The sequence below is a fragment of the Ranitomeya imitator genome, chromosome 3 (genome assembly GCF_032444005.1).
Source record: "Ranitomeya imitator isolate aRanImi1 chromosome 3, aRanImi1.pri, whole genome shotgun sequence".
NCBI classification, from domain to species: domain Eukaryota; kingdom Metazoa; phylum Chordata; class Amphibia; order Anura; family Dendrobatidae; genus Ranitomeya; species Ranitomeya imitator.
In genome coordinates this window covers 103,007,072-103,031,360 of record NC_091284.1, presented here as the reverse complement: position 1 = coordinate 103,031,360, position 24,289 = coordinate 103,007,072, and the positions used below count along the sequence as shown (strand labels likewise).

Sequence of the window (24,289 nt, the reverse complement as noted above, 5' to 3'; positions counted from 1 at the left end):
CCTGACCTTAACCCCATAGAGAATCTAATAAACATTGTCAAGAGGAAGATGAGACACCTGACAAAACAATGCAGACGAGCTGAAGCTGCTATCAAAGCAACCTGGGCTTCTATAACACCTCAGCAGTGCCACAGGCTGATCGCCTCCATGCCACGCCGCATTGATACAGTAATTGATGCAAAAAGAGCCCCGACCAAGTATTGAGTGCATTTACTGATCATACATTTCAGTAGGCCAACATTTCGGATTTTAATCATTTTTCAAGCTGGTGTTATAAAGTGTTCTAATTTACTGAGATAATGACTTTTGGGTTTTCATTGTCTGTAACCCATAATCATCAACATTAACAGAAATAAACACTTGAAATAGATCACTCTGATTGTAATGACTCTATATAATATGAATTTCACTTTTTTTGTATTGAAGAATTGAAATAAATTACATTTTTGATTATATTCTAATTTTGTGAGAAGCGCCTGTATATTGTGTTTGGAGCCAGATCATCCCAACTCCATACATTTAGTGGCCGTTCTTGGGCACTGTAGCACAGATTCCAGCAAAATATATAGGATCCGAGTTGCAGTATCCTATAAATTGTAAGGAGCTTTGATGTTTAGGCTATGTACCCTGTGCTTATTGGTGGGGGTGGCAGGGGTCAGACTCTCACCGATCCTTTAACCTTATCCAATATTATCAATATCCAAGTCCCAGACCATCCCTTTAGGAGAGTCATTATTATTTATTTATATAGCACCATTGATTCCATGGTGCTGTACATGAGAAGGGGATACATAGAAATTACAGATATCACTTACAGTAAGCAAACTAACTATGACAGACTGATACAGAGGGGCGAGGACCCTGCCATTGTGGGCTTACATTCTACAGGATGGTGGGGAAGGAGACAATATGTTGAGGGTTGCAGCTGCTCCGGTGTTGGTGAGGCGGTTGCTCCGGTAGTGGTGAGGAGGCAGCGGGGTCAGTGCAGGCTGTAGGCTTTCCTGAAGAGGTGGGTTTTCAGGTTCCGTCTGAAGGATCCGAATGTGGTTGATAGTCGGACGTGTTGGGGCAAAGAATTCCAGACAATGGGGGATATTCGGGAGAAATCTTGGAGGCAGTTGGGTGAAGAGCGAATAAGTGTGGAGGAGAGTAGGAGGTCTTGGAAGGACCAAAGAATATCGGGAGATTAGTTCAGAGATATATGGAGGAGACAGGTTATGGATGTCTTTGTAGATCAGTATTAGTAATTTGAACTGGATACGCTGAGAGAATGGGAGCCAGAGAAGAGATTTGCAGAGGGGGGGAAGCAGAGGAGTAGCCAGAAGAGAGATGAATTAGTCGGGCAGCAGAGTTAAGAATGGGCTGGAGAGGTGCAAGGGTGTTAGCAGGGAGGCCGCAGAAAAGGATCTTGCAGTAGTCATGGCGGGAGATGATGAGGGCATGCACAAGCATTTTAGTAGATTGATGGTTGAAGAAAGCACGGATTCTGGAAATATTTTTGAGCTTGAAACAGGTGGTGGAAAGAGATTGGATGTGCGGTTTGAAGGACTGGACAGAGTCAAGGGTTACCCTGAGGCAGCGGACTACCAGTACGGGGGAGAGCGTCATGTCGTTAATTGCAATAGATAGGTCAGGTAAGGAAGATCTATGAAATGGAGGAAAGATGGTGAGTTCTGATTTGTCCACATTGAGTTTGAGGAAGCGAGAGGAGAAGGAGGATATTGCTGATAGACACTCTGGGATTGTGGACAGCAAAGAGGTGACGTCTGGGCCAGAGAGGTAAATCTGAGTGTGGTACTGGAATCCATGGGACTTTGAGTTGTCTCGGGCCAAGTGTATAGATTGAGAAGAGATGGGGTCCTAGAACAGAGCCTTGGGGGACTCCAACAGAGAGAGGGTGGGATATGGAGGTAGTGTGGGAGTGGGAGACACTGAATGTGCGGTTGGTAAGGTATGAGGAGATCCAGGATAGGGCAAAGTCTTTGATGCCAAAGGAGGAGAGGATCTGTAGTTGGAGGCAGTGGTCAACTGTGTCGAAAGCAGATGACAGGTCTAGAAGGAGGAGTATAAAGTATTGTCCGTTGGCTTTGGCGGTAAGTAGGTCGTTAGTGATTTTGGTCAGGACTGTCTCGGTTGCGTGATGGGGCGGAAACCAGATTGTAGATTGTCAAAGAGCAAGTTAGATGAGAGGTGGGAGGAAAGTTCAGCGTGGACGTGCTGCTCCAAGAGTTTGGAAGCGAATGGAAGCAGCAATATTGGGCGATAGCTGGACATAGCTGTTGGGTCGAGGGTTGGTTTTTATATTCATGTTCTATATGATGTATGAAGTACTTGCCTTACTGTCCACAGGACTGGAACACGTTTCTCCTTAGGTTTAATAACCTGGACTTTTGTATATCTGAGAATGAGACATTGAAGCATCTCTTGAATGATACCACGCCACCAGAGAGTACAGTCACCAGTGGCCAGGGCCGCTCCTCTACACAGACACCGCAAGCTTTAGAGGACACCGGACCCATAAATATTTCTGTAGCTGTTACGCTAACATTGGATCCACTGAAGCCTTTTGGAGGATATTCTCGAAATATAACTCATCTGTGCTCCACGATTTTTGGCCACCAGATTGGGCTTACAGGTATCTTGAGTTTTTTTTGTGTGTGTCCTTGTTGTCATATATGCAAAACTTTGTTCTGTTATACCATATATACTGCCAACCTTAAAGGGAAGCTGTTGGCAGGATTGTGCTCGGTAACCTTCAGACAGTGTCAGGTCGGCGCCGTTATACTGATTAAAATGATACCTAGTGATGAAATCAGTCTTGTGGTTGTTGTGTAATCTGTATTTTCAGTTACTGAGATTCTCGTGCTTTGGGGTGGCCTGTGGGGGGTCTTTATTCAGTGCTCTGTGTAGCTATTTATATTGATTGCTTCTAACAGGTTAAGGTACCTTCACACTAAACGATATCGCTAGCAATCCGTGACGTTGCAGCGTCCTCGCTAGCGATATCGTTTAGTTTGACACACAGCAGCGATCAGAATCCTGCTGTGATGTCGTTGGTCGGGGCTAGAGGGCCAGACCTTTCTTTGGTCGCTGGCTCTCCCGTTCACATCGCTGAATCGGCGTGTGTGACACCGATTCAGCGAGGTCTTCGCTGGTAACCAGGGTAAACATCGGGTTACTAAGCGCAGGGCCGCGCTTAGTAACCCGATGTTTACCCTGGTTACCATCCTAAAAGTAAAAAAAACAAACAGTACATACTTACCTACCGCTGTCTGTCCCCGGCGCTGTGCTCTGCACTCCTCCTGTACTGGCTGTGAGCGTCTGTCAGCCGGAAAGCAGAGCGGTGACGTCACCGCTCTGCTTTCCGGCCGCTGTGCTCACAGCCAGTACAGGAGGAGTGCAGAGCCCAGCGCTTAGTTGCCCGATGTTTACCCTGGTTACCTGCATCGTTGGTCGCTGGAGAGCGATCTGTGTGACAGCTCTCCAGCGACCAAACAGCGACGCTGCAGCGATCCGGATCGTTGTCGGTATCGCTGCAGCGTCGCTTAATGTGAAGGGGCCTTTACTTCTTCAGTGACCTGCTCCCTATTTTACATACTGACTATAATATTGAAGAAAAAAAAAATACCATACGGCAGGCACCTGCGCTGCCCCATGATCATATCTGTAGTATGCATTAAATTGTTTTATGTAATGAAATACATTTATTCTGAAAAGAAGAAAAATTATTTCTCAAAATGGCGCCGCCTGTGCAGTATCATCTATTGGCGCCATCTTGGTGGAGACAATTTTTTTTTCTTTTTTCCTGTAGTAAAATGGTGCTGGCTCGACCGGTGCCATTTTGAGCTTTTTTTTTTTTTTTCTTCAGAATTAATGTATATCACTACATAAAACAATTTACTGCATATTATAGATGCGAAGATCATGCTCATGCTTCCGTGCCCGCGCCTGCCTGCTGAATGTGAATTTTTTTTTTTGTTAATACATAATATATTCAGTATGTAAAATAGGGAGAAGCTTACTGAGGGATCAGTGAGCTATTGTAAGTCATAAGTATCAATGGCTAATCAGAGCACCACGTAAAGACCCCCCCCCCCCCCCACACCCCTCTTACAGGCCGCCCCGGAGCATGGGCATATCATTAACTGAAAACTTCAAATACAGATCACACAACAACCACAAGACGGATTTCATCACCAGGTAGCATTTTAATCAGTATAATGGCGCTGACCTGACACTGTCTGTATGTTACTGTGCACAATCCTGCTGACAGGTTCCCTTTAAAATGTGATTACACTGCTATCTTGCTCTAAAACCTCAGCACACAATTTTAAGGCTATGTGCACACGTTCAGGTTTTTTCATGTTTTTTCGTGGTAAAAACGCTATAAAAACTGATTAAAAACGCATACATTATGCATCCTATCACTTAGAATGCGTTCTGCATGTTTTGTGCACATGATGCGTTTTTTCCGTGAAAAAAAACGCATCGCGGTAAAAAAAAGCAGCATGTTCATTAATTTAGTGGATTTTTTGCGTTTTTCCCCGCTATTCTATGCATTTGGGAAAAAACGCATGAAAAAACGCGGAAAAAACGCATGCGGATTTCTGGCAGAAATGTCCGGTTTTTGTCAGGAAAATTTCTGCAAGAAATCCTGACGTGTGCACATACCCTAAATCACAGAAAAGGAAAAAAAAGCCAAATGTCACCATTCTAGCGTACATCAGCTGTAGAAAACTATGCGCAGGACAAATTTGCTTTGATGAGAATCTGAGCTCTGTGATCCACTTTGATTGCTCAGACTAAATGAGCTTTTAGGATGTGGACCCGAAATGCTTTGATATAGATAAGAAACAAACCTAGCAAGTATTCGCCTCCCCCGTCCAGCCGTGGGTCTCATCTCGTGCTTCGGTCTCAGTGTTCTGGCTGCAGCAGTGACGTCATGTCGACCGTGTGCATCACTGCTTTAGGCTATTGCTGAACTCGGTGGCTTGTGCCATCTACATTGGCAGAGTCACTCAGTTCAGGGATTGACTGCAGCGGTGATGTCAGTTGTCAACATAACCTCACCGCTGCAACCAAAATACTGAGACCAGAGCAACAGCGGAGAACCGGAGCAATTCCGGGGAGGGCAATTATCTATCTCATGTTACATTTAACAATGTGTTTGGGGTCCACTTTTCTTAAAATGGGAAAACCCCACATGTAAAAACCTGCTCGAGGCTGCCATGCCAGTCTATAGCCCATCTTCACCTCACAGATAAAGCGAGTCGAAAAGGCAAATTTTTGTAATTCGTTGATGTCTTAATTTCTTAACAATTGATGACGTCCTTACTTGTCTGCAAAATGTATTTCTCACCCTAGAACATGCGTATACACAACAGCTATGCCTCCGTTGGCGGTCGTGTGGCTGTGACTGGTGGCCACAATCCAGCACTAATGACTGAGACCACAGAAAACTCTGACTTTGTAGACATGTCAGTGCGTTATGTTTAAAAAGAGCAATTAAGAGAATCACTTTGTAATAATAAAGTTATGGCTGACAGTATGCTGAGGAGGCAGAATTGAAATTGAAAATTGAATTGAAATATTCCAGGAATGGTATATTGATAAGATAAGATAAGCTGGGGAGCGCCGCGACCCCGGCCGGGGAGCGCCGCACTTGCTCCTCATTTATTACCACTCAACCATTAATTTGTATCCAAAACTACATGCACATGTGAGATAAGCAGTACATGGAGACGAAACGACTTGTTGGAATTTTCTGACACATTTCAGGTAATTTGTCTTCAATACGACTTCACGTTTTACCCTACGTGCTCTGATATATTTTTCTTTCCTGACGAGTCGGGCTATTGGCTTCTGTACTTTGAGCAGAGTGTTCGCCCCTTCCTGACAGTGGGGTGACTGCTCTCTGCTGCACTCAGCCTGTGTAAGCTATGACTGTAAAGCTCCTTCCTGATTGCTATTGATCTTCCTATGTGACCTTTTGCTTTTATTACTGTTTGCGCGCCATCTATATATAACCCATTTATATTTTCCCCTCTAAGGCAGAGAGTCCCGTGAGGAGATGAATATAACGTTTACTCTGCCGGCTGCCTGGAACTCTGATGACTGCATCCTCCATGGGCATTGTGAGCAGGTGGTATTTACCACGTGTATGACTGTGACCGCCCTGAGCAATGTGTTTCCCGTCACTGTGTGAGTAGCTATTATTTGTTCTTCTGATTCACAACCAGACACTTATAAGGTTCTTTTCGGATATAAGGATGCTCATATCACTGTTAAAGAAGTTATACAGAATTAAAAATAAAACTATGGCTGCTTTTCTCCAAAACAGCGCCACACCTATCTACAGGTTGTTCGTAGTATTGCATCTCCACACTATTGTGAATCTGTGACGCTGTGTCGTGTGATTAAGGCTGAGCTATTAGATAGCTAGGTCTTTCTAACCCCTTCCCTGACATCAGACCTCACATTATGCACAGAACCATTTCCATACAGTTCTGTTATTTCACACAATTTACGTCTTCTGAATCCTCTGATCTGCTCTGACACCTTTCATTTATTAGATACTTAATTGTTCTAATTCTCTATATGAAAAATGTGATTTACCTGAAGAATAAAGAATGATCTTGTTTCTGTTTTTAGACAACCACCTCATTGCATTCCTGAAACCTACAGCAACGCCACCCAATGGTACAAAATTTTCACCACTGCTCGAGACTCCGGGACAAAGTATGCCCAGGACTATAACCCCTTCTGGTGCTACAAGGGCGCTATAGGAAAGGTGTACCATGCGCTAAACCCCAAGCTCACCGTTATTGTTCCAGAGGTGGGTATATGGCTTCCGAAGTCTCCTCTTACCTCCTGGTGCTACATGCACCTTCTTCACAAGGCAATGGCTTCAAGGGGTTGTCCAGTCCAAATCGATAAGTCTGCAGTCACTCTGTGTGACTTCAGACTTATGAATCCCTCAGTGCACGCACTGTGCGCTACGAGGATTTGCCGGTTTCTGAGCCGGGACCGGAGGGTATGTTTGAGTTATACAAACTCCCAGCCAGAACCCGTTCAGTTGATGCCGTCTTACTCCGTATACTTGTATTGAACAACGTGGCCCTCAAGTAGACGTGGTTGTAAAGTGGGCACCTACATACAAGTGTATGGAGCGAGGCTGCACCCACTAGATGGGCTCTGGCTGGGAGTATGTATAACTCATTCATACCCTGAGGTCCTGGCTCAGAAACCGATGAATTCCCGCAGCGCACAGTGCATGCACTGGGGGGATTCATAAGTCTGCAGGCACACAGAGTTACTGCAGACTTATCTATTTGGACCGGACAACCCCTTTAATTCTCAAATGGGTATTCTAGTCTCTATATATCAACTAGATGATAATTGATAGATCAGTGTGGGTTTTCTGTTCCCATTTTTCTTCTGGCATTGCAGATGCCAAAATAGTGACTTTGGAGCAACCAGAATGCCTGAACGGCAGACTCTTTACTCACCTCTTCCTAGCCTCAGTCTTCCAGGCAGGAGAAAACGGGAGAAAAGTTCCCCTGAATGGCCATTGGTGGGGATCCAACGTTGGGACCCTGCGACATAAATGAGTGGCCTTGTGTGGTACATGAAGTGCTGGATCCGCCACAGCGGGGCTCTTTATCTGTGATGACCATCTGTAGTAATAGGTCCTTTACACCTGGCAGTGCACTGTATGGTCATTTTAGCCGGTTGTGTGATACCCCCATTATTATTTTGGGGATCGGCATAGTGTACATTCTTGGGCAGATACTAATGTCCACAGTCAGATTGCAAAATATGGTTTTTAACATATGCAAGGGTTCTATCTAGTCCGTCCTCTTTCTTTCTACCAACAATCTTGCCCCTTGTTGATTTAAGCGTTTTTGTATTTATCACTTTTACAAGTGTATTTTTTATTTTTTTTTCACAATAGGATGACCGCTCTCTTATAAATCTGCATCTGATGGACACTAGTTACTTTCTCTTTGTGATGGTTATCACCATGTTTTGCTATGCAGTCATCAGGGGTCGGCCGAGCAAGCTGAGGCAAAACAACTCTGACTTCTGTCCTGAAAAGGTATTTTCCAAGTGTTCTCAAGTGTCTTTAACCTTTTTTATAGTCCTCAAAATCTGTGAAAATGACTGATGCAGAAGTGCAAAGTTTTACTTTTGTAAAAAGATTCTGTTAGAGGGCAATCGGCACTGAGAGGGGACCCGGGGGTCTCTCCCCTGTGTGAGAACCTCACTAGTAAAGAATACAGGTCAGAGTTAAATGCAAATTTTAGGATTACTTCTGTAACGTAACAGCACTACTCCATCAGGGTAAGGCACGGTTAGACTTTGTAAAACCATGTGTGGTTTTTACTGTCTAGTTCCTGGCAGTATGCAACTACAGTCATGGCCGAAAGTGTTGGCACCCTTGAAATTGTTCCAGAAAGTGAAGTATTTGTCCCAGAAAACTTTTGCAATGTACATTTATTTCCTGTTTGTATTGGTAAAACAGAGGAAAAGAAGTGAAGACCTGTATAACAATACATGTGTAATTGCAATAATTGTCTGGGAGAAATACTTCATTTTCTGGGCAAATTTAAGGGGCGCCATCACTTTCAGCTATGACTGTATGTGTTTTCTTTTTTTTGTTTAATCCTTATACTCGCCTTTACGGACCCTGTTTGTCACATATCTTGTCGCTGGTGCTGAAATCCCCGGGCTTATCACTGCTTGGGGCCTGGGAGGGTTCTGCACAAGCCTGTGAAATGTCACCTTGCGTGCGTGCACAGAACCCACCCAGGACTCCATCAAAGTTCAGAGTCCCGGCCTGATGTGATAGGCCCGGGAATTTCAGTGCGAGGAGCCGAGGGGCCGAAGAGGTGAGCAGTCAGGTGAGTGTGATGACTTAATTTCTTACATATTACATTTATTGTGCTCTGGGTTTTCGAGAAACCCCAAAAGTTAAAGGACAATACATTTGTGGAGAATAACTTTTTTTTCTGCAGATTGAATTGCCTGGGGAAATAAAACTCACAAACAGGCTAATTTTTCATTGTGATCATCTCATCTGTGCTGCAGACAATGATTACAGGTTGTCCGTGCACAATGTGCCTTTTTTTTGCCCCTAGAAGTTCCCCTGGCATTCGTGGCCTGTGTTTAGCGTTGTCATTTCCGTGGGATGAAGCCTTGACACAGGCTATTTAGGACAATGACATTGTTGCTGGAAGAAGAGAAAACCTTAGTCTGGGTTCACATTGCGTTAGTGGGTATCCGCTAACGGAATCTGTTACATAGCGCCACTAACGCAATGTAACGGATCCGTTAGCGCACCCATTGACCGCAATGTATGTAACGCATCCTAACGCATGCCGTTTTTTGCATGCGTTAGCGATGCTCCGCTATTTTGTGACGGACCTTGAACGCTGTCTGCAGCGTTTTTGGGTCCGTTCTCGCTAGCGCAGACCGGGCATCTGCGCTAGCGGGATCGCTAAACGCAATCCCTTTTTGGACATTGCGTTATTGCAGTCCGTTTAGCGCATGCGCTAAACGGACTGCAGTAACGCAATGTGAACCTAGCCTAGTGGCAGGAGACCATACGGGAGTGAGCTAATCTATCTCCTGAATACACAACATGCCTCTTGTGCTGGTGCAGCCATCTTTAGAGCTACACTTCACCCTATTTATAACGCAAATGCACAGTTTTCAAAGTTTTGTCTTTCAGGGTGAGATCAAACTTAGGTTTTCCATCACTGAATGGCATGTAGAAAATCTGCAGTGTAGCAGCAAAGGAGATACATTTAATTTATTCTGTGTATTTTCACTGCGGATTTGAATGGGGGAAATTTGCTGCTGACAGTCCGCAGCTTATTGGTTTGCAGGTAGAAATGCCTAAGGTTATGTTCACACAATGCAATTGCGCTGCGTTTTTATTGCTACGATTTTCAAAATGTGATAAGATTTTCCAAAATCAAGGTGAAAAGTACCACCCAATTGCATTGTGTGAGCATAATCTTAGGGGGTTCCACATGGATCTGATGTGCTGCAGGTTGTCCGCAGAAGGTCTCATCCTCTGAAATCCAAAGTGACAATGCGGGACTTCCTCTGCTCTGCTAAGGCCTCATTCAGAAGTCTGATTTTCACGTACGAGTGCTATCTGTGGTTGTTACATATAGACTATCAGAGGTGCAAGTGCTGTGGGCTATTTACACATCTGATGTTTAGTTTTTTGACTCGAACCAAGTGGTCCTTGGATAATGTAAAAAATGTCAGATTTTTGATCTTACCTTCACAATGCAAGTCAATATGTTCTTGAAAAAAATCGATTTTCACAGACTGTCAGAATGAAGGAGGTGGAGAAATGTATTTTTTTTATTGATGTATGATAATAGGATGACTCTCATACCCCACTCTGATCACAACATCAAACTCTGATCAGAATAATTGGTCCAATTTTTTAGTACGTGAAAAATCTGAGATCTGAATGAGGCCTAAGAGGCAACTTGATTCAAAACCAATTTTGCATAATTACATTTCTACCAGAAGGTCCTGATTTTTTTTTTTTCTTTCCTTTTCCAGGTTGCACTCTCTGAAGCATAACCATCATCTGTCCCATCAGTAGATACAACTGGAGTCATTGCCTGTTGACCCCACCAGGAGAATGTGTCCTGTGTCCTTCGAGGGGGAGGGAGGAACACACAATATTGCAATGTTGGTTTCTTCCAACCAAAGACATTTCAAGTGCCTGTAATTGATCTGTACATATTTATAAATAGGTACATATGAAGAAGCTCGGTGCAAACGTTCTGCGTAGCAAGAACTTGCCTTTTGCCCCTTGTACCTGTGGAATAGCTGTCGTTTCCTTGTGTAGATACGTTTTAGTGGATGTTTATAGTCGGCAGTGCGAGTTGCCTGATTGGTGGGTATGTCTAATGAATGAGATCTGATCTCAAGCAAAGCTGCACTTTTTGTTTTCAAAATCTGGAAAAATCACATGTTTGAACGGAAGAAATATGGCTGCTGCATGGAGAAGGCCTGTAATTCTGGTAGCTCTATATTAAAAGCATCCATTCTTCATGATGCACCTGTTTTTGGATTTTGTATATCCTCCAAATAACATTTGTCAGCTCTCCCTGTGAAGTGGATATATAACACCGCTGATTCGCAAGGGCAGTGTCTGTTTGTTTTCATGCTAAGGATCCTGAAACCTTGAGATGGTGCCCTCAAGTAGGGGAATAATCAAAATAATTTGAGGTGACCCTTCTAAGCTCTGATGGTGCTGTCTGTCGGAAATGTTATTATGAGTCATTTACTTAAAGGGGTTGTAGATCACCTGGAGCCCTACCAATTGCCAGATTGGAGCATTTTTATCGTTAGAAAGTAAAGGCAGTACACTAATGATTGTCCACTGCTCCATTCATTCAGTATAGGGCTGCCAAAAAGCCCAGCAGAGCACTCAGCGGTCCTATAGAAACCAAACCGAGCGGCAGTCCATCTTGGGGAATATTGTGCTATTCTAACAGAGATAAAAGTGCCCCGTTCTAGTGATCGGTGTGGATTCCAGCCATCAAACCCCTTTTGATATGTTACCCGGGACCGGTGGTAACTTCTTTTTACTGGACAGCCCTTTAAAGGCTTTGTAGCCAGAGTTTATATCCTGTTTATGTGGCATTCCATTTGCCCTATCAGAATATATTGCATAGGCATTGGAGACCCCAATCAAGCAGATTGTTTGGAGTTCTTAAAGAAGTTTAGACTTTTTTTTCCCTCCTCCCCACCCCCCTAAAATTCAGGCTCAATACATCTAGTTATCATCATACAGTCTTCTGCTAAAGCCATTCACTGCCCGCAAGAGTACCACGTTGTTGTGGCAAGGGATTGCCTGTATAAATCACATGTCTGTCACTGATGTGTGATTAATATTTGAATATACAATTTTATTCTTATTTTTCCAATGAAATTCAAGTAAAGCCACATCCAGGCAGCCATTTTATTGTTTTCTGTACTAGAAAAGAAATGGCACCCCTTTTTAATGAGTTTAAAGATGAAGACCTACACATCTATACATACAAGCCATTGCTGTACTTTACTCTTCCAGTTGAGTTTCTTATGGTCTGCTACAAGATAGATTTGCTGTCCTGCTTTTTTTTATAGGTAATATAATAGTTATTAGTAATTTTTCATGCAGCTTCTGGTCTTTAGAAGAAGCTACAGGGGAATCATGCATTACGTTGAACATCAGTCTTAAGTATAGATCCGCCACCACAAACCCACTTACTGGCTTTCTCTCAAACCATTTGCTATTTTTCTTACTTTTCCATTAATCATGCTCATGACAAATCACAGCTGCTTCTGTTTGAGTTTTTCATATTTTTGTCACTTTTAGTTTGTTTGGACGTGGATTGCTGAAAACCACGTAGCCTCCTGGTTTATGAGGAATGCTCTTTGGTTTTCTAAATAAAGCTTTCCCTGGTACTGTGACTGCTGCATTTCCATTCATTTATAATACCTAAACTAGACATTCAATCACGTAACATTAAAACATTGTATTCTTTTACGTTGTTTCCCAGTCTTGCCAATTGTCTTACATCTCATTATAATAGATTCGGTAAATCTGCTGAGGTACCTGCATAACTTTTGATAAAACTTTCTCCAAAATCAATTAGTTTGGCTTACCTTATTCTCTACTGGTTTTAAGAAAGCTGGTTGATGGCCCTAATATCATTCTAAAGTGTTGGAGATTAAGAAATGTCTTCTTCAGAGGAGGCCTAGAGTCTGGCATAGTATATACCGCTGAAAAATAAGTCCATAAAGTCCAACCTTTAATGCTTCTGTGTTGATCCAGAAAAAGGCGAAAACCCCATCTCCGACATGGGAAGAGAGAGCAAGAGGATCTGCAATCTTGGACCTAATTCTTACCAACAGGGAGGATATGGCTGAGGAAGTAAAGGTGGCTGTAAATTTAGGAATCGGCGATCATGCTATTCTTGAATTTTGGAGTACAAGAGGAGAAAGACCAGGAGTACCCAGACTTTAAGGTTGGACTTCAGAAAGGCAGATTTTAATGGAATCAGAAAGAGAATATGAAAGGTCCGGTGGCTGGATGTTCTAAAGGACAAAAATGTCCAGAAAGGATGGCAAATGTTGCTAAATGAAATTCTCACCAGTCACCACATAATCTGTAACAATTCCAAAAAGAAGAAAGAATTGGAAGCATTTAACCACTTCAAGATTCGGCCCTTTTCCGTTTTTGCGTTTTCGTTTTTCACTCCCCTCCTTTCCAGAGCCATAACTTTTTTTATTTTTCCGTCAATATGGCCATGTGAGGGCTTATTTTTGGCGGGACAAGTTGTACTTTTGAACGACATCATTGGTTTTACCATGTCTTGTACTAGAAAACGGGAAAAAAATTCCAAGTGCGGTGAAATTGCAAAAAAAGTGCAATCCCACACTTGTTTTTTGTTTTGGCTTTTTTGCTAGCTTCACTAAATGCTAAAACGGACTTGATATTATAATTCTCCAGGTCATTACGAGTTCATAGACCCGAAATATGTCTAGGTTATTTTTTATGTAAGTGGTGAAAAAAAATTCTAAACTTTGCTTAAAAAAAAAAAAAAAAAAAATGCGCCATTTTCCGATACCGTAGCGTTTCCATTTTTTGTGATCTGGAGTCGGGTGAGGGATTATTTTTTGCGTGCTGAGATGACGTTTTTAATGATAACACTTTTGTGGTGGCTACTTTGAAGAACCTAGAATATAAGTCATATTTCTCTGTCGCCCATGACGGCACCACGGAGAGAGGGGATCCGCCCACCAAGGACAGGAAACCAACAGATAAAAAGGGCGGTACCACTCTCCCGCATCAGTTGGTTTCCTGTCCTTGATGGGAGACTTATAGACTTACCAGAAGGAAGATCGTCGTGGGATTCCAGGGCCAATCAGTCCGACTCAGGCAGCTAAGGTCCCTCTGCCTCAGCTGGTGTGACCCGAAGCGCCACCGCTGGGGCTAGTGGGCCTCTAGGGTGTGCGGGGGAGGTGACATGGAGATCGCGGTCAATTCCCTAGGTAAGATGCAGCAGCGGCAACATCCAGGGGGGTCCCTCTGTGGTTGCGGGAGGAGCGGCGCGGCTCTCCCTTTGGCAGCGTCAGCCTGCACACTGCATAGCCGACTGGCGTGCAGGGAACCGCGCGTTAGGGCAGGCTGCAAAGAGACCGGGAGCTCCGGTGGACAGCGGGTCATGTGCGGCACCATCTTGAGCAAACTGCGCGAGCTGGATAACACGGGCTGCATCAGTAATCCGTTGGTAAAGGAACTGCAGGAGCAGCACGGTGGCCTAGTGGAAATCACTGGTGTTTTGCAGCAAGGCAGTCCAGGGTTCAAAGCCCAGCATTAGAAATTACAAATGGACTTTTGCTAGTTTTTCCTGGAAAAAAAAAAAAGCGCAGCGCAAACCACAGCACTAGCCACAAAAAAAAAAAAAAAATGCCGGAGCAGCGATAAACATACAGGAAGGGTCCCTCTGTGGTTACGGGGAGAGTGGCGCTCTCCCTCCTGCAGCATAAGCCTGCAATCTGCAAAAGCCGGGGCCCCAGGTGTGCAGCAAAAAAAAAAAAAATGCATGCTGCCTCTCCCAGAATCTTCTCCACAGAAACACCAGGGCTGAGCTTGGGGCTGAAACCCTCCTGGGGGGAGTCCCTCAGCCACAGAGACCAGTGAAGAGACTCCTGGGTGAAGCGCTTCTGCCCGCAGTGGAGGCACTCTGCGCCAACGCCGACTGGCAAGCCACCGCTACTTCGGTTGCCAGGCCTGGACCTCATGGGGGAGAGAAAATCATTGACAGCAATACAGCATTCCTGATGGGATGCCGCTTCCCCTCATGATGTGCTCTCGGCGTTACCAGCTCCCCCTGTTTTTTAGCAGGTATGGAGCCAGCACAGGTAAGTGCATGGTGGAATGTTCCATTGATAGCTCATACCTTTGTGCAAAGCTGTGCTAGAGCTTCATATGCGAGGTATGTTTTCACATATACACAGCCAGACCTTGGACCTCTAGGCTATAATAAAGCCATATGTCCAGGCTACATCTCATGATTTGGCTTAAGTTAGTTGCATGTCTTGTCCGCGCAGAGCCTTATGATTGGACTTCAAAGTGACCTTTGGAAGCATGGTTTTCATTTTTTTGGGGGGGTCTGATTAACAGGTGTCTCACTTTTTCTTTGCAACTTATCTACTCTATGCCTTGGGAGGACATATAGTGTTAATGGAGCACATTGTCTCCATGAAGACTGTCCTTCAGCTGTGGCTCATTAGTTAGCTCCTTTGGGTGGGGTCAGTCTGACAAATGAGGTATACTATTCAAAGTGGAGGCTTATCCGTATCTCTGAGAGATTGTTCTTTTGCTTTTAACTATGGGCCGGTTTCACATCTTCAAGCATGACTGTAGCTCTATGCTTATATTGTGTGTGGCTGGACATCATATGGCATCATGATACTTTTATGCATTATATTGACTGCAACACGTTGCATCATGATTCCTCTATGCATCGTATTGAGTGCCTCTGTGTGTCACATTGCATCTTAGAGCCTCTATGCATCTTACCGAGTGCCCCTGTGTGTCACGGTGCCTCTATGCATTATATTGCGTGTCTGTGTATCATATTGCTTCTATGCATTATATCGCGTGTCTGTATCATGTCACATCATAGTGCTTCTATGCATTATATTACATGCCTCTACGTATCATATTGCATTATGGTGCCTCTATGCCTTACGTTGCGTGCTTCTGCATCATGTTGCAGCATGGTGCCTCTATGCATCTTACTGAGTGCCTCTGCGCGTCATATGGCATCATAGTGCCTCTATGCATCATATTAGGTGTCATATTGCATCTTGGTGCCTCTATGCATTATATGGCATGTCTCTGTGTATCATATTGCATCATAGTGCTTTTATGCATTATATTGCATGCCTCTATGTATCATGTTGCATCATAGTACCTCGAGGCATCGTATTGAATGCCTCTGCGCGTTGTATTGCATCATGGTGCCTCCATGCATCGTACTGAGTGCCTCTGGGTGTCATATTGTATCATAGTGCATCTATGCATCATGCTGAGTGCCTCTGTGCTTCATATTGCATCAGTGCCTCTATGCATCATATTGAGTGCCACTGTGCATCATGTTGCATTATAGTGCCTTTACGCATCATATTGAGTACCTCTGCTTCATATTGCATCATTGTGCTTTTATGCATCATATTGAGTGCCTCTGTGCATCATGTGGCATCTTAGTGCCTCTATACATCATATCGAGTGCCTCTGTGTATCATATTGCATCATAGTGCCTCTGTGCATCATGTTGTATTATAGTTTCATATTGCCTCTGTGCATCATAGTTCACAGTGCCTCTGTGCCTCTGTGCATCATGTTGCATCATATTGCATCATGTCGCATCATAGTGCTTCATATTACCTTTATGCATTGTATTGCATCGTGGTGCTTCATTGTGCTTTTTTGCTTCACATTGCATCAATAGCGCCTCCATGCATCAAAATGTGTGCTTACGGTCATCTTATTGCATCATATTGCTTCAGTGCCCCTGTGCTCAGGGGGTATCATTAGTATCATGGTGCCTCTGTGCTTTCTAGTACTTCGGTTGGCTCTGGGTTAGACCTTCTGATTTAGGTTATGCAGCCACGCACAAGGCATATCGTTGGTCAACCATTTCACATTTTTGTCTTGGGCCCCAACCCTGGCCTATAGTCCTAGTGGTTTTGTACCCAGTTCTAACTTCTGTTGATTCATTCTTTACAACAGAGCTTAGCTGAGCAAGCAACTTTGCTTGAATAGTCTGAGAAAATTAGCAGTTCTTCCGTATGGAACAGTTTTTCTCAACCTATAAAGGGACATACTACTGTCCTGGGAGCAGAAAATACCAAGAGGTGGAAGGAAAAAATCCTTCCCAATTCCACATGTGACAGTCAGGCTGGTTTCCTTGATTAACATCCAGTAGACAGATTCTCGTCCCATAAGTCTATTGTATTATGGTTACCAGGGACGGCACGTCTGCCTTTGGCACCTTGTGGCGAATCGGCACCTTGTGGCGAATCAGCACCTCTCTGGTGAGAAGAATCCTGCTTTTCTCTAGCCATAGAGTATGGCTACTCCTTCCATGGCTGTCTGGGTGGATAAATAACACTGACAAGCTTGCCCCTTAGGATATGTATATGCGTGTAATATCAGTAAAATAGGAGTGATGATCCACGTTTCCCTTTCAGCATTTCTAATGAGAAGGCCAACTCTGGTAATGTTGGGAAATATTACCTGCCGGATTGTGTATTCCTTAGTTGCAATAATATCCAACCCTTGTTTGGGGTTTAGACACCTATGGATTCGGAATAGATGTGATCTCCTGGATGAGTAATGTGTGTACACCCTAATGCTCTGCCATTATCCATGTACTAACTGTTATTGGTTTGATCTCCCCGCAGTCCAGGACCGGAGGCTAGTGCGCACGCGCGGGGTGAGAGCGCGCCCTTATGACGCAAGCAGATGCCGCGGTGCATGACTGGGTAATCCAGTCTGAACAGGCACATGTTGCTTCTCCAAGTCCCCTCCTCGTGGAAATATAGAGCAGGTGGTCGGGGGCCGGTACTCAGAGCCCTAATATGTGGCAATGGTCAAAAGGCTGGTCACCCAGACTTCTCTGGTGCAACTCCTCAGAATATTAGCCATAATATTGATCATGAATGTTTCCAGGAGTAGAGAAGACCATATAGGAACCACCAAACTGCTGAGGGGTGGGGGTGGGTTACCTGGAGGAACTTCCTTTCAGGTTCCAAGTTAGAAGAGGGAGTTTCCAATAACAACTGTCTTAGAGTTTCTGCAAGGAATTGGAACAGGGGCTAGCCACAAATACTTTAAAAGTTCAGGTCTTGGCTTTAAGGGCCCTGTACAATTACGACCCGGCTGGGTATCGGGGATATCCAGGTTCATCAAAGCGTTGGCCAGGTCTAGACCCATCCCCTCTCGGTCTACTCCTCCTTGGAATTTAAACTTGGATATTATATCCCTATCCAAACCTCCTTTTGAACCCCGGTCAGAGGCTTCTCTGGGAATCTGTCCCTTAAAACATCACTTTATGAATCTGTGAGTTTCCAGGTTCATCAGGGCAGCAGGTAGTTCGAGGCCACTTCCAGTAAAGTTCCCTTCAACGGGATATATTTTCGGTCCTTAAAACCCTGTCTAAACCGCCTTCGAACCCTTAGAGGATATCCCTGCTCGTCGCCCTCTCTTCTGCTCGTAGAATAAGCAACATACAGGCACTATCTGCTAACCCTCCTTGTAAACGGTTTTTAGAGGATAGTGTTACTCTCAAAATAGATCCAGCATACCTCCCGAAGGTGGCATCCCGGTTCCACAAAACTCAAGATATATCTCTCCCCTCCTTTTGTCTTAACCCTAAAAATAGGGAGGAGGAATCATTGCATACACTAGATGTCAGGAGATGCTTCATGCAGTACCTAGAAGCCACCAGAGAGAGTAGGGAGGATGCCTATCTTTTTGTGTGCTTTCAGGATTCCTGGGAGGGGAAAAAAGCCCCCAAAGCTACTCTGGCGAGATGGATCACAGATGCTATCAGCCTATCATACTCATCAAGTCGAATGTCTGTTCCAGGGGAGGTCAAGGCTCACTCAACGAGAGCAGTGGCAGCTTCTTGGGCGGAGAAGGCTGGAGCTTCGATTGACCAGATATGTAGAGCTGCTACTTGGTCATCACTTTCCACATTCTATAGGCACTATAGATTGGACCTTATCTCCTTTTTGGACTTTACTTTCGGTAAAGGGTTCTGGAAGCTGTGGTCCCTCCCTGAATGTACAAATCTATGAAATCTCTCCGTGGTGCCGTCATGGGCGACAGAGAAAAATATAGTTCCTACCGATAACGGTATTTCTCTGAGCCCATGACAGCACCCGTACATTCACTCCCTTCACTCATGGGTGTGCACGTTAATATAGTGCCATAGTTTATTTATGACAGGTCACACGGTATCTCAATTAAGTTAAGTAATATTGAAACTAATAAGCTGTTCCATAGTCTCCCATTGTTATCTAGTAAACAACTGATGCGGGAGAGTGGTACCGCCCTTTTTATCCGTAGGTTTCCTGTCCTTGGTGGGCGGATCCCCTCTCTCCGTGGTGCCGTCATGGGCTCAGAGAAATACCGTTATCGGTAGGAACTATATTTTTTCAGTTATTTCACACTTTTTTGTTAAGTATATAATTCCACGTGTGTTAATTCATAGTTTTGATGCCTTCAGTGTGAATGTACAATTTTCATAGTCCTGAAAATACAGAAAGACCTTTCAATGAGAAGGTGTGTCCAAACTTTTGGTCTCTACTGCATGTATGTGTGTAATATATACACTGCTCAAAAAAATAAAGGGAAAACTTTAACAGAATATAACTCCAAGTAATTCAAACTTCTGTGAAATCAAACTGTCCACTTAGGAAGCAATACTGTTTGACAATCAATTTCACATGCTGTTGTGCAAATGGAATAGACAACAGATGGAAATTATTGGCAATTATCAAGACACACTCAATAAAGGAATGGTTCTGCAGGTGGGGACCACAAACCACATCTCAGTACCAATGCTTTCTGGTTGATGTTTTGGTAACTTTTGAATGTTGGTTGTGCTTTCACACTCGTGGTAGCATGAGACAGACTCTACAACCCACATAAGTGGCTCAGGTAGTGCAGCTCATCCGGGATGGCACATCAATGCGACCTGTGGCAAGAAGGTTTGCTGTGTCTGTCAGCGTAGTGTTCAGAGGCTGGAGGCACTACCAGGAGACAGGCCAGTACACCAGGAGATGTGGAGGGGGCCGTAGGAGGGCAACAACCCAGCAGCAGGACCGCTACATCAGCCTTTGTGCAAGGAAGAACAGGAGGAGCACTGCCAGAGCTCTGCAAAATGACCTCCAGCAGGCCACAAATGTACATGTGTCTGCACAAACAGTTAGAACCCGACTCTATGAGGATGGTCTGAGTGCCCAACATCCACAGATGGGGGTTGTGCTCACAGCCCAACACCGTGCAGGATGCTTGGCATTTGCCACAGAACACCACGATTGGCAAATTCGCCACTGACACCCTGGGCTCTTCACAAATGAAAGCAGGTTCACACTGAGCACATGCGACACGTAACAGAGTCTGAAGACGCTGTGGAGAGCGATCTGCTGCCTGCAACATCCTTCAGCATGACCGGTTTGGCAGTGGGTCAGTAATGGTGTTGGGTGGCATTTCTTTGGAGGGCCACACAGCCTGACGGCCATTAGGTACCGAGATGAGATCCTCAGATCCCTTTTGAGACCATATGCTGGTGCGGTTGGCCCTGGGTTCCTCCTATTGTAGGACAATGCAAGACCTCATGTAAATGGAGTGTGTCAGCAGTTCCTGCAAGATGAAGGCATTGAAGCTATGGACTGGCCCGGCCGTTCCCCAGACCTGAATCTGAATGAACACATCTGGGACATCATGTCTCGCACCATTCACCAACGTCACGTTGCACCACAGACTGTACAGGCGTTGGCGGATGCTTTAGTCCAGGTCTGGGAGGAGATCCCTCAGGAGACCATCCGCCGCCTCATCAGGAGCATGCCCAGGCATTGTAGGGAGGTCATATAGGCACGTGGAGGCCAAACACACTACTGAGCATCATTTCCTTGTCTTGACGCATTTCCACTGAAGTTGCATCAGCCTGTAACTTCATTTTCCACTTTCATTTTGAGCATCATTCCAACTCCAGACCTCCGTGGGATATTAGTTGTAATTTTTGTTGATCATTTTTAGGTTTTATTGTCCTCAACACATACCTAATAGGAATATACTCACCCTCGGACGCGCCCTGCTTCTTTCCGGCAGCCTTCCTTCCTAAGAATCAGCGCTTGCAGGACCTTGCGGTGACGTCGTGGCTTGTGATTGGTCGTGCGAGCGGTCACGCGACCAATCACAAGCCGCGACGTCCCTGCGACGTCACCGCAAGGTCCTGCAAGCGCTGATTCGAAGGAAGGAAGGTTCCCGGTTAGTACTAGGGCGCGTCCGAGGGTGAGTATAGCGATATTTTTTATTTTAATTCTTTATTTTACACTTAAATATGGATCGCAGGGCCTGAAGGAGAGTTTCCTCTCCTTCAGACCCTGGGAACCATTGGAAACCCAATGCACTGCATTGGGTTTCGAGTTTCGGCCGACCCCGACTTTTTTTATAGGATCGGCCGATTTCACTCGACCCGACTTTTGAAAAAGTCGGGTTTCGTGAAACCCAACCCGATCCTGTAAAAGTCGCTCAACCCTAGTAATTAGTGATGAGCGAGTGAATATACTCGTTGCTCAGGTGGACTCAGATTGTTTTCCTTGCCACAGCTAGATGATTTGTGACTACAAGACAGCTTGATTACATGTGGGGATTCGCTGGCAACCAGGCAATCCCTAGATGTACTTAGGCTAGCTAGTAGCTGTAAATCAAGCAGCTGAATCAACAAAAACTAAATCTCCGTACACTAACAAATGCTCGGAGATCACCTGAGCGTGCGCAGGAAAACCAGAGCAACGAGTATATTCGCTCATCACTACACTGTGTGCAGAATTATTAGGCAAGTTGTATTTTGATCACATGATACTTTCTATACATGTTGTCCTACTCCAAGCTGTTCAGGCTGGAGAGCCAACTACCAATTAAGTAAATCAGGTTATGTGCATCTCTGTAATGAGGAGGGGTGTTGTCTAATGACCTCAACACCCTATATAAGGTGTGCGTAATTATTAGGCAACTTCCTTTCCTTTGGCAAAATGGGTCAGAAGAGAGATTTGACGGGCTCTGAAAAGTCCAAAATTGTGAGATGTCTTGCAGAGGGATGCTGCAGTCTTGAAATTGCCAAACTTTTGAAGCGTGATCACCGAACAAGTAAGTGTTTCATGGCAAATAGCCAACAGGGTCGCAAGAAGCGTGTTGGGCAAAAAAGGTGCAAAATAACTGCCCATGGATTGAGGAAAATCAAGCGTGAAGATGCCAAGATGACATTTGCCACCAGTTTTGCCATATTACATAGTTGCAACATTACTGGAGTAACAAAAAGCACAAGGTGTGCGATACTCAGGGACATGGCCAATTTAAGGAAGGCTGAAAAACGACCACCTTTGAACAAGAAACATAAGATAAAACGTCAAGACTGGGCCAAGAAATATCTTAAGACTGACTTTTAAAAGGTTTTATGGACTGATTAAATGAGAATGACTCTTGATGGGCCAGATGGATGGGCCAGAGGCTGGATCAGTAAAGGGCAGAGAGCTCCACTCCGACTCAGACGCCAGCAAGGTGGAGGTGGGGTACTGGTATGGTCTGGTATCATCAAAGATCAACTTGTGGGACCTTTTCAGGTTGAGGATGGAGTGAAGCTCAACTCCCAGACCTACTGCCAGTTTCTGGAAGACAATTTCTTCAAGCCGTGGTACAGGAAGAAGTCGGTATCGTTCAAGAAAAACATGATTTTCATGCAGGACAATGCGCCGTCACATGCCTCCAACTACTCCACAGCGTGGCTGGCCAGTAAAAGTCTCAAGAAAAAAATGACATGGCCCCCGTGTTCACCTGATCTGAACCCCATAGAGAACCTGTGGTTCCTCATAAAATGTGAGATCTACAGGGAGGGAAAACAGTCCACCTCTCGGAACAGTGTCTGGGAGGCTGTGGTGGCAGCTGAATGCAATGTTGATCGTAAACAGATGAAGCAACTGACAGAATCTATGGATGGAAGGCTGTTGAGTGTCATGATAAAGAAAGGTGGCTATATTGGTCACAAATATTTTTGGGTTTTGTTTTTGCATGTCAGAAATCTTTATTTCAAAATTTTTGTGCAGTTATATTGGTTTACCTGGTGAAAATAGACAAGTGAGATGGGAATATATTTCTTTATTAAGTTGCCTAATAATTCTGCACAGTAATAGTTACCTGCACAAACAGATATCCCCCTAAGATAGCCAAATCTAAAAAAAAAAAAAAAAAAAACCACTCCAACTTCCAAAAATATTAAGCTTTGATATTTGAATTTTTGGGTTGATTGAGAACATAGGGGCAGCGACTAGTAGAATACATAGTAACATAGTAAGGCCGAAAAAAGACATTTGTCCATCCAGTTCAGCCTATATTCCATCATAATAAATCCCCAGATCTACGTCCTTCTACAGAACCTAATAATTGTATGATACAATATTGTTCTGCTCCAGGAAGACATCCAGGCCTCTCTTGAACCCCTCGACTGAGTTCGCCATCACCACCTCCTTAGGCAAGTAATTCCAGATTCTCACTGCCCTAACAGTAAAGAATCCTCTTCTATGTTGGTGGAAAAACCTTCTCTCCTCCAGACGCAAAGAATGCCTCCTTGTGCCCGTCACCTTCCTTGGTATAAACAGATCCTCAGCGAGATATTTGTATTGTCCCCTTATATACTTATACATGGTTATTAGATCGCCCCTCAGTCGTCTTTTTTTCTTGACTAACCCTAATTTCGCTAATCTATCTGGGTATTGTAGTTCTCCCATCCCCTTTATTAATTTTGTTGCCCTCCTTTGTACTCTCTCTAGTTCCATTATATCCTTCCTGAGCACCGGTGCCCAAAACTGGACACAGTACTCCATGTGCGGTCTAACTAGGGATTTGTACAGAGGCAGTATAATGCTCTCATCATGTGTATCCAGACCTCTTTTAATGCACCCCATGATCCTGTTTGCCTTGGCAGCTGCTGCCTGGCACTGGCTGCTCCAGGTAAGTTTATCATTAACTAGGATCCCCAAGTCCTTCTCCCTGTCAGATTTACCCAGTGGTTTCCCGTTCAGTGTGTAATGGTGATATTGATTCCTTCTTCCCATGTGTATAACCTTACATTTATCATTGTTAAACCTCATCTGCCACCTTTCAGCCCAAGTTTCCAACTTATCCAGATCCATCTGTAGCAGAATACTATCTTCTCTTGTATTAACTGCTTTACATAGTTTTGTATCATCTGCATCGATATTTTACTGTGTAAACCTTCTACCAGATCATTAGTGAATATGTTGAAGAGAACAGGTCCCAATACCGACCCCTGCGGTACCCCACTGGTCACAGCGACCCAGTTAGAGACTATACCATTTATAACCACCCTCTGCTTTCTATCACTAAGCCAGTTACTAACCCATTTACACACATTTTCCCCCAGACCAAGCATTCTCATTTTGTGTACCA

General features: G+C 44.4%; 1 protein-coding gene across 1 annotated transcript in view; it reads left to right on the top strand.

Moving 5' to 3' along the window:
• TMEM248 (transmembrane protein 248) overlaps window positions 1–12,489 on the top strand; it is a 33,965-nt gene extending 21,476 nt beyond the window's left edge. The window contains exons 3-7 of the mRNA XM_069761245.1: window positions 2,350–2,635; window positions 6,051–6,201; window positions 6,652–6,835; window positions 7,955–8,098; window positions 10,588–12,489. Of these exons, the coding sequence (XP_069617346.1) occupies window positions 2,350–2,635; window positions 6,051–6,201; window positions 6,652–6,835; window positions 7,955–8,098; window positions 10,588–10,608 (786 nt within the window). The 3' untranslated portion in view covers window positions 10,609–12,489. The remainder of the gene's footprint in view (window positions 1–2,349; window positions 2,636–6,050; window positions 6,202–6,651; window positions 6,836–7,954; window positions 8,099–10,587) is intronic.
• Window positions 12,490–24,289: the final 11,800 nt, after the last annotated feature.